The sequence below is a fragment of the Ambystoma mexicanum genome, chromosome 14 (assembly GCF_040938575.1).
Source record: "Ambystoma mexicanum isolate Mex_15411 chromosome 14, UKY_AmexF1_1, whole genome shotgun sequence".
Lineage (NCBI taxonomy): Eukaryota > Metazoa > Chordata > Amphibia > Caudata > Ambystomatidae > Ambystoma > Ambystoma mexicanum.
In genome coordinates, this window is record NC_090940.1 from 210,051,806 (window position 1) to 210,069,448 (window position 17,643).

General features: G+C 46.6%; 1 protein-coding gene across 1 annotated transcript in view; it reads left to right on the forward strand.

The window, feature by feature from the left end:
• Positions 1-2,864: 2,864 nt before the first annotated feature.
• The window catches only part of PYGL (glycogen phosphorylase L), a 270,105-nt gene continuing 255,326 nt past the window's right edge, over positions 2,865-17,643 (forward strand). Inside the window, exon 1 of the mRNA XM_069638952.1 lies at positions 2,865-2,986. Within this exon, the coding sequence (XP_069495053.1) occupies positions 2,982-2,986 (5 nt within the window). The 5' untranslated portion in view covers positions 2,865-2,981. The remainder of the gene's footprint in view (positions 2,987-17,643) is intronic.

Consider the following 17,643-nt stretch of genomic DNA (forward strand, 5'->3'; position numbering starts at 1 on the left):
ATCCTCAACACGGTCCGTGAGAGGCAGGCTTCCCTGAACTCTGGCAGCTCGGTGATGCATTGCGGACTTTGCTCGCCTTCCTGCAGACTTTGCTCGCTTTCCGAAATGTAGGCCAAGCACCCGGAATTTTCACGGCAGCAGCAGTTCTCCTCCTCAGTTGGCATTAGCTCGCACCGATTGCACGTGCACCAGGTGGAGACGCCGTCCATGCGACATGGTCCAGGCTCTTCATCCGTTGACTGGTCCTCCCAACTGCCGTCCGAATCCCCATCGTTTTCGCGTGCTTGACTTTCCAGTAGTTCTTCCTCGGTGTACTCGGGCTCGTACATATACGGCATTATTGTGGCCATTGTGCGGTAAAGATAGTAAAATAATTTACAGAGATGGTACAGGTGTTCACACGGGCTACAAGCGGCGAAGGTAGCTGACCAGAGCACTGAAACGAGTCACAGAATACTCAAAGTAACACAGAGAGAGGAATGGAATCGAAAATCTGCTGCTGTGTGTTGTGAAACGGTCTGTTTATACTTATTGGGGAAAGAGGCGTCCTGCCATTTCCATGGCAACACGTCAATAGCTGAGGCGCAGCGATTGTTGACACGAGCTGTGCTTGAAATGGGCAGTACGCGTCTGCTGATGTCAGGCTCAGGGGCGGGGGATTTGATTTAGTGCCGCAAAGGCAGGTGAGCCAGGTCGATGCGGCGGAATGATAGGATTATCACAAAATGGAGGCTGATTTCGAGTGCGATAATGGGCGAAAAGTCGGGTAAGGTCCATAGGAAAGTTTCCTACGATCTACCGATTTATGCTTACAAACACATGGCCGACCCGTAGGGACAATAAAAAAAAAGTCCCGGAACTCTCCTTTAACAAAATACACTGCGGAGAAGGGACAAACTGGACAATTTGTGGATTACTTGGCGAGGACATTGTGGTATTCAAAACTAAAAGAATTTATTTTTTGTTTCCTGCATTTTCTTTTACAGAAAATCTACAAAGCTTGGAGCTGAAAAAACTGAGTACATTGTTGTTGGGGGCTCAGATAAACGGCCACCACTGATATTCTAAAAGAGGGAGTAACCCATATGCTGAGTTAGAACTTAGCTTTCTTTCTTTTTTCCTTTATTAGTGGTCGGACAGAGATAGGTTAGTTTTGGTTTGACAGAGTTCGATTTGTAAAGACGTTCTGAAGAGGACTCATTTGTTATTTTCTAGCACAGGGAAATCGTTGTGGGAGGAGACAAGACGACACGTAGCAACACAGGTTCGATCCCCGGGTCCGTGCTTTGAAACCTCTGGGTAATATGCGTGTTATAAATACACAACTAAGACATATTCCTGTAACAGCGCCTTGATGCCCCCGGGCTGTGTGAGCACTTTAAAAAAGCAAATATATTTTTGTTTTAATCATAGAGGTAAGGTTAAGAGTAGGTTTTCTTTCGGTTTACTAATGAACTACTGTTTTCAAACATGACCTCTTGTCTGCCTCCTATGGGACCTCCTCCCTGTCAACATCAGACTCACCCCATCTCTTCTACAGTTCAGGAAAGAGCTCAAGACCTTCCTCTTCAAGGGAGGGCTCCTCCCGAACACCTAGGTGCACACACCCACCGCTCGTCACCCTAGCTGAGACTCTGATCTGCTCACTGTTTCCTCCCCTGGTTGCTGGCAGATCTCTTTCTGACAATTTCCCACCCTCCCCTGTTGTTACCTTCCCGCTCCCTTTCTCCCTGCTTCCCTCACAGTGTTTTTTCCCCTATGACTGTAAGGCACTCCGTTGCTTCCAGAAGCTAGGTCCACGCTCAATAAATACTGTGATAATATGTCTGGCTTAGCACAATATGCAGTAATCAAAAGAACCACAGCTCTATAGCAGGCAAGCACTATAACTAGCACAACCTGCCTCACCCAGAACTTCCACCCCGTTTCAGCATAGCGCCCCTTCTTGGTTACCCATCCTCCCACCCCTGAAGGGGCTTTCGGTTCCTCATGCGGCCTCCCCCGCCCAGCCCCTGGAGTTATTAACAAGGTCTCCTACCTTCTGTTTGAGCGTCTTCACAGGGATGTGGCTCCAGGGGTGATTGCAGCCAAAAACATACTGCATACTGGGATTAGAAGTTCCATGTTAATAACGGGCAAAGTAAAACAACAAATCCCAGAGTACAAAGAGTAGTTGGCTTTACTGCCAGGAATAGCTGTGTGCGTCCATCTTTTGAAACGCGTAAACAACCAACCAAATATACTAACTTTGCCCTTTGCCTTCCGGAACCTGTAGTTTCATGTTTATCATTACAAGGATAGGTCTACAAATTCCAGCATGCAAAGTAAAAAGCCAGGCGGGCCAACAGTTGTCATGCAGGGATTATGGGGTAATTTGGCTGATTTGTGTATTATGCCAGACCTTTCTTGCCAACAGGTATACATTCCATTCGGGAGATACTAGTCAAGTCCTTGTTTAACTTTTGCATTCTGGGACATCTTGTACTGGATTACCCCTTATACACCCAGAACTACAAGACCCAGAATGCAAAGTCAATACCATGGCTGTACTGGTGTCTCCCGAATGGATACTACTGGCATGTATGCCTGATGTTTATCGAGCTGTTGGACTTTTAGTTCACAAGACGTACCATTCTAGTATTTCAAATCGCACAGTTCTGCCGAGAAAATAAAACTACAAATGTTAGAATGACTACAAGAATTACTTTAGATCCATAGGCGATTAATTACACACAGTAATCCTTAGCAGTCGGACAGACAGCAGTCGCCAGCTGCTGGCCACGCTCCACTGTGATTGATGGCTGCCAATGTCGATTCGGGAGGCGGGACTTTTGGGTCCAGGTGCGGAAAATCCATTTGAGACCTTCAGGGTTCTCTCACCAAGATAGGCTCTTTTCATTGCAGTTTTAGCTTCTCAAGTCCAGTGTTCACACCCCATCTCCCACAGTACCGACCCCAAGCAGCGGGTTCCAGTGTCGGATATGAGGTAGGCGTGTAATGCTGTCCGGCGCCCGCTACCGTTTGTGGGGGTGGGTTGCAAGGTCCGCGGACGATTGGCGTGAGCCTTAGTTTCTGTGCTCGATGGTTGATGGATGACACGTTTGTCCTTTTTCCCATTGTGCTTGTGTATGTATTTAGTGTGGCTTAATTGCACAGGGTGGCCATGTTTTCAGGGGCCTTGTGTGATTCTCTTTTGAAGTACCCGTCTCCTGCGTTTTCAGTAAAGGGTCAACGTAGTTTGTTGTGGCCTTTTCTCCCAGGCCAAATTTCACTTATTTTGACCGGAATTTTAACGTCTTGACGCCTCCCCACCTGCGTTATTTTGAGGGCAAGGCTACTGATTACTTTGACGTCTCCTCGCTCTTGCGTGAACCAGGGTCGTCTTATTGGAGCAGGAAGAAAGAACGTGTTTGTTTTTTAGCCACCACTCGCCAGGTATATCTAATGGTATTTTGAAATGCTATCTTGCTGGCCTACCGTGTTCTAATCCCGTGCTCCTCTTTTTACAGCCATTCTGTTATATTTTAGTAAGAATAGTTCTCCCAGAATGCATTGGGTTGTAAAGCTTTGTCCTGGAAATGTGGTGGCACTATTCTTGGTTTTTATACCGCGCCACTGGTTGGAAACCGCGCAAACTGTGTCCGAATTAAGGCGCATCCAGTCCCATCCAGCGAACGCTGGCCCCTAGTCTGCTGCAAGGCAACGAGCAGAAAACATTGCGATGTAAACAAATCGTTGTGGCTGTAATGGTGTATATTTGAAACAGGGGAAACTTTGTGTAAGTGCTAGAAGAAAGGATTGGAGATTTTAAACTCTGTCATGCAGATTTTTTTAAATTACATATAGTTGCCAAAATGACCCATTCCAATCTGTGGGTGCTTATCCAGTGCTGTTTTTTTCCCTTTGTTTTCTAGGACTTGTAGTTCGTTTTAGAATGGACAAAGGAGAACTCCAGGTCCTAGAATGCAGTGGAGGGTAGGGGGTAGGGCTGCCTTTGCTGGCTGCTGTCCCCTTAATTTCACGACTTTCAATATGTGTTTTGGAGTGTGTACTTTATGGAATGCCTTGGCTGGTGGCCAGCATCCAGCAGTGTTATCACGTTGCCTTTTACCCCTGTTTCGTCTGCATTGGCACCTTGCTGGCAAAGGGCAATTGCTAGCTTTTCCGTGGACATTTTAGTGTTTCTGCACCCTGCTTGCCCTGTCATTACCTGCAGCGGTTAACCTCCTTCCTGTATTCTTTAGTATCTGTTATTATTTAAGCACCCCAGGGGTGTCTGTTTTCCAAAACTATAGGCAAGAGGGCCCCCCAGCACCATATTGAAATGGGCCCTCCTAAGCCCTGACAAACGTTGAGCCAGCCCTGTCCTTTGCCCTACAATCCAGACATCACACAAGGGTTGTGCCACAATGGGAAGGAGAAAAGGTACAGATGGGCAGGGTACCAGGAAGGAGGGCCCAGAGGAAAGGTTCCTACACCCCATCTATGCCAACAAACACTCTGTTCTACTCTGACAGGCTAACATGAACAGGAGGCAAGGCAAACTGATGTGAGTGCGGAGTGCCTGGTCACTGATCACTGAGGGATGGTTCCGGAGCATCGCCTGGTCACTGATCAGTGAGTGAATCTTCTCAGATAGCTCCACCTCAGACCCCAACCTGGACCTTCTGGTTGCAGTACAAGATCTTTGCTTGGCTGCCCTTCCCTTCTACATTCAGTAGTCTGGGAGCTACGGTTGAGACGCCTTCTTGCCCCGTCTCCCGAAGCTGCAGAACAGACGGGATCACCAGGCTGAAGGGCATGGAGCCTAACCTTGGGATCATAGCCACATTTATTGCTCACTGCAGTGTGCGTCTCTCCTGAACATCCAGTAGTCTGGCATGAACGCAGTGGCATCATTCTCTGTGCAGTTGCAAGCATGGGTGAGGGTAGCCACATGCTGATTCAAACTGGTAGTCTTTTTTTTTTTTTGTATTTATTTTTTTTAAATATATATATATATATATATATCTATCCAACAGAAAATCTTGACTTTTTACACATGGCGATAAAAATCAATATTTCCATTACATAAAAGCAAATCATTAAAAATAAAAAAATGTTTTCCAAATTATAATCGGTAGAAAGAAAAATTAAAATAACAGATCTATACAAGCAAGGAAAAACTCGGGCATTATTCAGATGAGCCCTGAGACCAACTCCCTTCAATTCTTTAAGGTAACGTACCACCTCTATCGTGAAGAAAGTTTCATTTCCTGAAGAAAGGCTTTGCCAAAACGTGAGTCCAATAATCGAGCGTCGTGTGTAAATCTCGAGAATCGTTGAACTCTCTGATTTTAAAGTCCCTGTGCGTTCAAACAGCAGATGGAAAAACGGACTGTATTTCCATTTCATCACACCTGTCACATATATTCGATGGATAATCTCTAGTATGCTGGATTTCCAAAGTAGGTAGGATATTCAATCTAAATCTCAAGAAATTTGATCGCGATTCAAACTGGTATTCTCCTCTGGCATCATCAAGAGTGCAATTGGCCATCTCCCTGAAAATGATTAGGAGTCGTACAGGTCTCCTTGATGCCAACCAGCTCCAGCATCTGCTTAATGAGTGACTAAACCTCTGGTCTTTGATCTGAGTGTGTTCTGGCAGACCAATCATAATGTCCAAAATATGTTTTCTGCAGCACTTGGGCAATTGCATGCTGGTCCTTGGTGAGAAATCCCTGCACATACTAAAGTGAAGTGGTCTGGCATCACCAGGATATTGTGTACCCTTCACCAGTCAATCTCCAAGCTGAGGAGTTCAAAGCAGATGAAGTTCATGAGCTTGGATGTCAGCAGGATGAGTTATGTTGCAAGATGGGACGCTGCCGTCCTGGTGGCACAGCTGGCACAGTGCTGGCAGTATTACTCTACATCAGCAGATGTGCGAGGTAAAACTAAACTTGAGTATGCCAAAACGAAGGTTCGGTCGCTGTCGAAATGGCCATACTGGTTTTAGAGCACATACAATCAGCTTGGCAGAATCACTCTGGTAGCCCCACTCGCCAACGTGACTTTACCAATACAGGTCTCCACCTTTCTGCATAAGCAGCTTTCACTCCCCCAGCACTGCAGCATGTTCATAGTTTTCTGTGTCTCATCTGGGCAGACCTGCTCCTGAGGCCTTGTCATAAAGAAATGGAGAAATGCCATGATTTTCCAGTTGGGTTAGCCAAATCCCATCTTGCGACAGACATGAAAATTCAGGAGCATCCAAACAGGTAATGTTGCAGTACATGGCTGGATAATATATTCTATTGCAATATTAATATACTAAGATTATTACTCCTATAATGTCTTCTCAGTGACATACAGTTAGTGTGTGTTCTTGTGTGTAAAATTAATGTCGATCAGGAAGACCTCTTCAATGTCAACTGCATTAATCTTATGTGCCATATATTCGAGTCAAAATATCCTTCAGACTGCTGAATCCACTCAAGGGAATATGCAACATCATGAGATATTCCGATCGCCCCACAGATTCCACCGTGATGTGTTATCTGTTCTTAGAGTTGCATACCGGGGTTGGAACACATTTTTCTTCCATACTTTGTACGCGAAAATTAAACTTGCTTTCATCATTCACCGATTTCTCTCTCTGGGGCTTGGTTTTCTTATTTCCTTCATGAAAAGGTAACGAGGGCTACTTTTTTGACATTCCATCCTTCCTAAAGGCGATTGTGGGTTTACAATCCATTAGTTCTCTAATGACTTTGTCTATGCCCCATGTCGACCAGTGCGTTTTCAGAATGTTATATAACAAACTGCATGTGCAGAGTGTTCAGTTAAGAATCCAACTTCATCTTCCAAACTGTTGGTGTCCTTTTTTATTACCAACAAATCCTTTCTCTCCATTTGCCTGACTTCTTTGCCTTACAAACACATTTCCTATTGTTTAATGAGAAATGTATACGTAACACTATGGAATATACCATTCTGAAAAGACTGGTCGACATCGAGTTTAGACTTCATGTAACTTGTTTGTTGCATAGGTTTGGAGCCCTTAGGCTTATCCTTAATATATTGTTTAAAGTCTTTATCCATACCTAATAGATGCCAATGTTTGGGGAAAATACCACCACCAAGCCAGACCTGGCATTTGCACAAAGAAAGTACCAGAATTTGGTGGAAGTTTTCTAAAGCGCCATCTCTGAAGACAGGGGCCTTGAACAAAGCGTACTGTTCTCTTATACATAGACAGGCCTACTTAACCCGGGATATATTGAGAGAGACGGGACCCAGAGGAGTAATCATTGATAGTCCTGGAACTGGCCCATTCCAACCGAACCACAGGCCACCAGGGAATAGGGAAGACACAGGATTAAATCCTTAGCAAATTCTACTGGCCCAGTGTGTAGGCCAATGCCCAGACCTATGTGGCCTATTGTGAAATTTGCCATAAAACTTCAATTGGGGGATCGAAAACACCTTGCCATACAATAAACGGCAAAACTCAAACTAATATTTCTGGGGTTGTAGAGATGTTGGGTGGGGGTGGGTTTTTTGCCTTAGAAGTAACGAAAGGATGGAATGTTGGCAAGAAACTAGGTTCCTCCCTCACACCCAAGTGAATTTAGAAGTGTCCCTGATAGCCTCACTGTACAAAGTTGAATTTAGAAGTGTCCCTGTTGGCCTCGCTGTATAAAGTTGAATGTAGAGGTCTCCCGGATAGCCTCACTGTGCAAAGTTGAATTTAGAAGTGTCGCTGACAGCATGCCTAGATGAACTGGCATGTGTTCCTAATAGTCTCTCTGTTCATAGTTTAATTTGGAGGTGCGCCTGATGGCGAGCCCGGGCTGAATTTAGAAGTGTGCCTAATAAGCATCTCTGTGCTAAATTGAATCTAGAAGTGTGCCAAGTATCCTCTCCGTACAAAGTTGAATTTAGAAGTGTGCCAAGTAACCTCTCCGTACAAAGTTGAATTTAGAAGTGTGCCAAGTATCCTCACTGTGCAAACTTGCATTTAGAATGTAGAAGTGTGCCTGTTATCCCCTCTGCGTAAAGTTGCATTTAGAAGTGTGCCTTATAGCGTGCCCTACCTGAATTTAGAGGTGTGCCTAATAAGCCTCTCTGTGCAAAGTTGAATTTAGAATTGTCCCTGATAGCGTGCCTAGTTGAACTGACTAGTGTCCCTAATAATCTCTCTGTTCATAGCTTAATTTGAAGGTGCGCCTGATGGCGTGCCTGGGCTGAATTTAGAAGTGTGCCTAATAAGCATCTCTGTGCTAAATTGAATCTAGAAGTGTGCCAAGTATCCTCTCCGTACAAAGTTGAATTTAGACCATTGAAGAACATGTAACCCATCACCACGCTTACTCTCTTCTTTACACCACCACTCCGATAGAACACAGAGATACTATGACACCATTCGGTATAAGTCTTCTCATACCAACATCTGCCGCATACCCCCCATCACTCCATCTAAACACTGCTGGTTACACACCCCCAGCCAGGCGTTCTCTTCAGGCCTAACGCAGCCACAATCGGTCTGGATAAATCCTGCCAGAACGAACACATACTCCTGATATCTCAACCACCACACCTACCATTAAGAAGAAGCTATTATACGAATACCACATCAGCTGCACACATATCCGGTGCTCACACACACCTTTAACTCTCTCTCTACTGACCTGAACTTCGGTTCCCAAGGGCGTTCAACCTACCAGCGCCTTCAGACCATACCAATGGTATATAAGGCGCTATATAAATGCAAAATAACATAACATAACAAAGTGCTTTAGAATTAGGCAAGACTTCCTTTGACTTCTTTTAGGTGCTATAATGGAGGGAGGAGGGGCACTGCTAAGGCTTTTTCATGCAAATTTAATCATATACACAGAAATGGGCAGGAACTGAAAAAAGGTAGTTATTGTTTAAATATAAAGCACAATTAACTATTGAAAATGTCAAATCCTATGTATTTCTAAAATCTTAGTACGCCATGAGTCAAAAACGCCGGCTCTCTTGCCAAAAGAATGCAGCCTGTGCTAAAGATAGGACTTCAGGCTTGTGCAGTGTTCTCAGCACATTAACTGACCAGCAGTCTGCTGTCTCAAGAGCCCATGCATGCTAAAATGGATTTGCATGCTCTGTGCACAAAATGCAGAATGGGACATATTATGAAAATAAGGTTTGAAGGAGATAACCGGACCAGATAAAAACATGAGTAGAAGGAGTGAAATATGGAGAAACTGCCAGGAAAATGTTTTTATATATAAATGTTCATAGGTAGCAAAATGAAGGAAAGCATGAGCTACAGTGTATTTTTCCATATGCTAGCAACATGTACAGTAGCATGTGCTGACAGAATCCGTTGACAATGAAGAAAGGAAGACTTTGGAGCATTCCTTGTATGGAAGCAGGATGGTTTGGGATGGAGCCATGCCTTTATCCAGTGACAAAACTGCAGCAAGCCAGGAGTATATAAACCCCTGCCTGGAATCACTGTGGCAGGAGAAAGGAACGGAAGAGGGACAGGAGAAGACGATTCACGGAGCGAGTTCTTTGCCACCATCCTCATTTTCTGTAAGATTAAACATGTTAACCTTGCAAGATACGCTCTTGGCCTTACTTCCCTAGAGGGGTGTATTTACTCTGGTGTGAGCATAATTAAGGGACACCCTTTTAATTAGGGGACACCCTTATCAGGGCCACCCTTACACTTGAAAGCAAGACACGCAGAGTAATATCGGTTTGAATCTCAGTCCTGTGCTTAGAGACTGGCCTCCGTAAATATTGCGCGTTATAAAAGATTAATTACAAGTGTACCACAAAAAAGTTACGCAACTGTGACCTTGGCAGGGGACTGGGTAGGTGCGAGCATAGTGCAACATGTCACAAGGTTTTACGGCTGGGGCATGTTGACGGCCACAGCCAAGTGGGTGGAATGGGGGAGAGAAGGAGGAGCGTTTAAAAAAAAAAAAAAAAAATTTTATTTTTTTTAATTATTTTTAAATGTATTTATTTTGCCCCCCCCCCCATGTCAGTCAGTGGGATAATTCATATATTGTTTAGACTCACTGATCATATCACCGCTAAAACCTATACCTAACCACCTGAAGGGTTGCTGCTTCAAAGGATGCGGGGAACCAGCAAAATCTTGTGATGTCATGAATGGATTTTAGTCATTTACTCAAAATCCTGGCTCGAAAGACTGGCGGTCCTATCTCCTTGGGGCCCAATAGTCTCTGACCCTCCATAGATTAAGGTTCCATCCTGGGATATACTGTTATGCTATCCAGCAGGTAAGCAGGAGCAGCCTCTTTTGAAGGATGCAAAACATTTAAGCTGAATGTTCTACTATACTCTGAGCCAGACCCCATTCCTGTGAATATCTTGGTCATGATCACTTTTCTTCTGTCCAAAAAGCACTTCATTTTGAGCCAATTGGTTTCTGCTAAACCATTTAATCGAAGTACTCCCAGGGGTACAATGCAATAGGTCACCCACCTACTTGCTGAGGCTCCTACTGCAATTTTACACTTGTCAAGGGGCACAAATGGACAAATCATCTAAAGCCATCAGATATGAAAAAAGGATCCCTTGCAAATGGCATAGACCTTGAGAAACTATGTTGTCTTAGCATGTTACCTGTGATAAGTTGACAAGCTTTCCATAAATCCGGGGGAGATGAATGTGAAGAGGAATTCCTTCTTAGTATTACCAGGACCTCCCCCATCTTGCCCTGGCTAAGGCGAAATTAGCTAGAATCCATCCAGACTGTGACATTTAGGCTTCATAAATGCACAGTCACATTCCAGTTTAGTTACAACTGCTGTAGGATGGTAAAGTGAAGAGGTATGCTTTTACTTAGAAACGTAATGTTCCAGAATGGTGAATATGGTTATAAAAGGTGGAGGAACTGTTACCAATAAAAGATAAAGTAGCAGAACATCTGCTCCCGACCGTTGCTGCTCACTTTTATCCCTGGTTTCGGGATGGCCGCCTTTGCTTATTTTGTAGGATAACCTGACAAGCGCTCCTTTTAGACTCATGTTTTTCCTTTAGAGTGGGGTTGAGGAATCTAGGGACAGCTTGGGTTTCCGGGGTTCCAATAAAGAACTACTTGCCCAAAATTATTCCACCTTTTTGGTCTCATGGTTCTGATTTACCATACGTCACACGCAGTGTGTGATGACATCAGCAAGTCTTTAAAATAAACGTACACAGAATGACACTGTTAAGAACATGTGGAATGCCAATATGTGTTGATGGACGCCAAACTTGGCAGGATGGCACACAGCCAAAGAAATACAGTAGGTGCTCAATCTGGGTGCTGGTAAACTCCTAGTTGACTTAGAAAGTATCCACTGGAATTATAATGCTGACTAGTTTGTTTATACAATTTACAGGGTAATTCATGGAATAAATGTGCGCTGAAAAGGGGAGCGCAGGCGTGAAAATCGCTAAAGCCGCGTATGCAGCCGTTCGTTGATTCATGGAATGCGCTGCGTGTGTAAACCCTGGTATGTGCGCCAAATCCGTGGGTGGCGCACACGTCACTAAGCGCTGTGTGCGACGCGCACAACGAAGTGCACAAAAGAAAAGGGGGCGTAACACGCGAAATGGGGAACAACGCATGAAAAATGTGTATTCATGGAATAGAACAGGGGAACCCTGTGTGCCAAAAAAGACGCGCTAATCCATAAACACGTACTCCAGCAAGAAGCAGGCGTAAGCGGCCCCGAGCAGCATAAAAGTGCACACAAACAAGCTCATACGCTACCTTGAATATACCGTTCCTCGCAGCAGTGGCGATGGGACACCGCAGGTGGAGGAGGATAGCCAGGCCCTGCGTTTTCTTACCCAGGGCCAGCCTTTTTGAGATGCCTGATGACTAGGTCCATGGGAGGTAGAGGTTTCTACCACTAATAATCCTAGAACTGGTCAGGGAGTGGGAGGATGACCTCACATCACCCACCCTGTGCTCCCAAGCACTGAGCCCCTTGGAAAAGGTGCTCAATGTACTGCACTTCTTGGCTATTGGGTCATTTCAGCGGGGTCATTTCAGCGGACAAGTGCCCTAGTTGGGGTGTCTCACAGGCCACGTAGTCACACTGCCTACACCAGGTGTTGGCGATCATGACTGCACGCCCCTCAGTCTGCAGGCACGTATACATGCCCAGAACACCTGCAGAAAGACAGGTCGTTGTCCAGGACTTGTGGCAAATTTCTTCACCTAAAATCCCACCCCTGCGGAGTGCACACAGGCCTGGCACATACCAGCTGACAATTAATGATGATGACAAAAGGGACAGTCGATGTCACAACCATACCACCCTGAGATTGTTTACCTGGAAGTGCTACATTGTGTGCATCCTTATCTACTTAAACGCACCCAATGCTCTGCCAGTAAAAGGCACACATTCATGCAGCATGAAGGACTACCCCCTTGCAAAATACTATAACCAAATAGGGGCAAGTCACCCAACCCCTCCCTAACCCCATCTCAGCTACCCAACACACCATGGCATGCATGCTATATGAAGGCAACCAAATGAATGCACAACACATGACACAAGTGTCACAAAGTGCACTGTCCCAAATGGAAACGGGCCAGAGACAATTTCCTCTCACTAATGAAAAAAAAACAGCACACATGAACAAATACTTACCAGCAAGACAAAACGTTAGTACAGGATCCAACAGTGGCAACGTATGACTGTAAAAAATGAAAGTAGTGCAAGTGTCGCAACCTGACAAAGGCAGCATATTGACCCCTTCCAACTGCAGTGTGTTGCTGGTAGGCAAATGTGGCAGTGTACTGCATACAACATGAACTGAATCTGCAATGGAGACTGGCTTGTTAAGACACGAAGAAGCTACATGTATGTATGCAAAAAGTCCAGTATGTAATACTATATTGAAATCAACACCAATCCCCACTAGGGTTGTATACACAGTTTGGACTACAGACTGCCCACACAATTTATGGGCTCACACCCTTTGCGAGCCCATGGAAAGGGGAAGCAGGGCGGGCGGGCGTGTGTGCCAGGAACCCAAGCTTCTAACCCAAAGACAGGACAAGCCTGCATGTGCCCAGCTGGAATACACAGTGGATGCCTATGGGAGCCACAAAGCAACACACTGTAACATGAAATCACAATCTGAAAGAAAATGGTTATGAACAAAAAAGTAAATTCAAATTAAACAAAGAAAAAGAAAAAATAAATAAAGTACACCAAATAAATAAAGTAAAAATCAGAATACAATTTAAATTAAAATAATTAAATGAAACTAAAAAAAACAAATTAAAAATGAAAATAATAAATAGAAAATGGAAGAACCAAAAAAGATAATAAATACATTAAAATCTAATTCTAATTTGCAATTCTGAATGAAATATGAAAAAATAAATCAAAAATGGTCATGTCGCCCAGGGGGGTGGGGGGGAGGCCACCCAGGATGGGGGGTGGGGGGGGAAACATGGTGCACCCCAACACCCACATGCATGGATGTTGAGGAAAAACCTCCATTAGCTCATGGCCTGCACGGTTACCCTAGAGTGGGAGAACTGCCGTCGCTGTCATCGTCCTCTGGTGGTACATTAGAAGGTGCGCGTGATATGGGAGGCAGACCACGCAAAGCCCTGGCATGCTCCTACATGGTAGCAAGCATGCAGGTCTGAAAGGTTTGGTTCTGCAGGATGATGGTACGGAGATCCCCATGCAGCACCTCACGGGTAGCACACATTATTTTGCCTGCAATGCCTCGTGTGATGCCCGGATCTCCTCACAGGTTACCTGGAGCTCAGCTGAGATTGTGTGTTTGCTGTTCTGACATTGTACTCTGGGACACCTTGTGCACCCAGAGTATCTCTGAGGGACCTGTGTTCTAACCTCAGGGCATCCCTGTGGGCCTGTGACCCTGCAGATATGGCTGTGCGCAGAGTCTCCAGCCCGTCGGTCTCTGTTGGATGCCAACATGTCCTCCCTGTGTGGGCGGCACATGGACTCTGTTGCATGCTGCTGGAGCTCCACCTGCCTTTCAGGGGGGAGAATGGAAGTGGCAACCCCATCCACGGCCTGAGCCATCATCTCACACAATGCCCCCTGTTGTGCTGCAATAGTATACATGGAGTTCTCCCACACAGTATTGCCTGGTGGCGCATGGCCACCGCGTTGGGGGGCACCACACCTGTTTGGGGCAAGGTGATGTGCACCTTGCTGTTCTGGCACTGCCTGAGGCTGCAGGACTGCATTCCTCCTTTGATCTGTTGGCCCAGGAACAGGGGCAAATATAGTGGAGTGTGACCCTGCATCCGTAACCGCCATAGGCGGTCTTTCCAACACTGAATGCCCCATAGAGGGGTCTACCCCCCAGTACAGGTGGGTTGGACAGAACAGCATCCCTGCCAGAAACACTCAACTGCGACGGGACATTTGTCTCCATGTCAGATTCAGCACCTGAGCCATAGAGGTCTTCGGAGGTGTACCCAGAGACACCCGTGGACAGGATGGTCTGTAGGAGTAATGGATTTTCACCCACCACCTTCCCACGTCCTCCACTGGTGCCTGGTTGTGGCTGTGAGTACTCCTGCCTCTGCGCCATCTCCTCCTCCTCAACAGCATCTAGTGCCTCATCACCTGCAAAAACATATAAGAAAAGAAATGAAGACAGGCATGAGCAGCATAGCCCACACACATAGGCATCACGAGGTACACATTGAATACATAAATGACATATGTCACACATGACAATAACTCAGGAATGCATGCACTGGCAATGAAGTGGAAGGGGAGCCGAAAAGCGGACACTGAGGACTCCAAGATGGAAAAGCAACACAGGTGCTGCATAGCACCTGCATCACACATTAGCCTGTGAGTGGCATAGGCAATCCACATACATGACAGATTCCAACACACAGATGGCACGTAGCATAGCCATGGCAGATTTGACAAGGACACCCAGATGGTAGCAAATCAGTACTGTCACCCATCCATGTGAGATGGGCATCATGAAATGGAACATGCAAAAGAGTGTGACAAAACACCCATGTGCCACACGCTGCAACAAAGCCAGTGTTCACTAATGCAGTGAGGGCAGGCACATGGATACATCAATGGTTGGTCACTTGGACATGACAGAAGACCATTGTCATGTTGAACATTCAAACAGGGCCCCAAAGTGATTGTGTGCAGGGCATGTGTAGGTGCACAATACTCAATCAGCCTGATTGATGAAATCATTCCCATAATAAGTAAACAAATATGGGGCATTGTGGGGAGTAATCTATGTTTGAAGTATGTTACATTTGGGGCAGAACAGCACAAAAATGTGTGTTAAACATGCAATTCCATCAATCAGGCAGAATGAACAGGAAAACAGTATGAACAATGTTGTAGCATGATGGCAGTTGAAGAGCAAGTGCAGTAATCGGGTGCAAATTGTTAACTGCGGTCAGAAGGGATACTGTAAAACCCAAGGCCGGGGGATGGTTTGGAGGCACCACATGGGTGACCCATTGCAGTCATGACTACACAGCTTCACCTGGCACTCAATCAGAACACATCACCCAAGCAACATACACATGGTTTGCACACACATGCATGCCCACTTACCAGACCCAGACATTGCCTCAAGATCTGGTAGGTCTCCCACGCCTTGGATCTGATCCTCTGTGATGAAGCCTCCAGCGGTTGACTCATGTTCTGTGAGTACTTCCTCCTCTGGTGGAGACCCACTGCCAGTCACCAGAGTAGAGTCATGATTGGAAGCCAGCTTGTTTTTTGCTCTGCATTTGAGGTCCTTCCACCGCTTAGAGCAATCATCGGCTGTGCGCCTCACAAATCCAAGGGAACTAATCTGGTCCGCAATGCACTGCCAGTGGGCCCTACATTGAGCAGTCGCAGTTTTGCACCCTGCAGTCACCAGCATTTCGCGGCCATGGGCCAACAAGTAGCCCACAAGTGTGTCTAGTTCCACATCATTGAAACTCCACTTCCTTGACATGCCGGAGGGGGGAGCCGTGTCTGGGGTCCCAGCCTGTACCGCAAGAGCACCCTTCTTCCTCTTGAGAGGTGGTGCGGATCCTGAGTGGCTTACGGTGCTCCGGTCGGTAGGGGCTGAAGCGCAGGTGGACTGGGAACTGGAAGTAGCCAAAGGCACGATGGCCAAAGGTCTCACTGCAGGAATCGGCTGCTGGGTGATGTTGGCAGGACCAACCTTGGTGTGATGGTCTTGGACCAACACTGTCCCGGCTGGGTGACTCGGAGCTGGGGTGGTTTGAGCTGTAGCTGCCTCTGCAGCCTCCTCACCTTGGCTACTTGGGGCAGCAGATGACATTGCTGCCCCAGATCCACATGGCATGGTGACAGCACCTTTCACCGCCACACGTGCCTTTGACTTGGTGACACGGAAGTCGGCCTGTGAGTCATCTTGTGCCGGTTCGGTCAACAATATGGGCCGGGTTAACAAGGCCTGAGCTGGGGTGGTGTCAGCTGCATCTCCCCGACCCATTGGGGGGGGGGCATAGGTGTCCCCGATTGGTCCTCCACACACTGGCCTCTTGGGCCACCCTGCACATCCTGGCCACGTCCCCTACTGCGCACACCTCTTGGAGGTCGGCCACCTTTGCCTCCCTTACCACTTGGTCGCTTCCCAACCATGGCACTGATCTTGTGTGAATGGGAGGTGCAGTAAACAATTGTCCTGGGCAATTGGGGTGAAAGGGGCAGGGTACTAGATGGAATACGTACCCTAGTGCTCTAGCAAGGCTGTCTGTGACCCCTGGGGGAAGATGACGGGTCACGTAATGCTCAGGCACCCCGAACACAAAATGTAACGTGCATGCGACCCCTGGTAGCCCAAGTGCATGGAATAAAGAACCTGCACTACGCTGTGGCCCCCAGAAACACAAAAATAAGTGTACGTGTGGTACACGCAGGCTACTATGACCTCTGAATGGGTACGCGACACACGGGGGCAACCACAGTTGAAAAATATATGCCTGACTCACCGTCTGCCTGGAAAAAGAACGTGAAAAAGATGCACGTGTGCACGTTGACAACACCCATACCAAAAGAAGAATTGAACGCTGTCTGAGTATACAAGGAGTACAAACTGTAACCATTGTGAAGTAATCGCGTGTGAACCGACAAGTACAAGAATCACCCGCTTGCTCTCCACAAAATGCATGTACAAGAAAATGGGGTCCTACGTGTACCTTTTTAACCCAGCCCACACGTGCTACGTCACTTACGCGCTAAGGGCCTTTCTTCCAATTACACGCAGTGACACCCGGACGTGCATTTGAACGTGTACAATCAACATGCACCCGTGTGGAGGGAAATGCCTGTGCGCGTTACGTCACAGACGCGCTTATGCGCTAAGGGCCTTTTCTCGAATTACACGCTGACGTGCACTTTTTTCACGTGCCAAATCACTCCGTATCAAGCTGGCCATGCGACAACACACGGAAGACCACGCTCCTGCCTAGAAGGCCATTTTCCTGCCCCCCATAGCCCAGGCCCGCTCCCACCTGCCATCTGCTGCTGCCTGCTGGCCATGTAACCTGCTATTTGGTGCCTGCATGTCAGCTATCTCCAGGGGTCCAGTTGCTGTGACCACCCCTGCTGGAACAGAAGACTCCGACTGAAG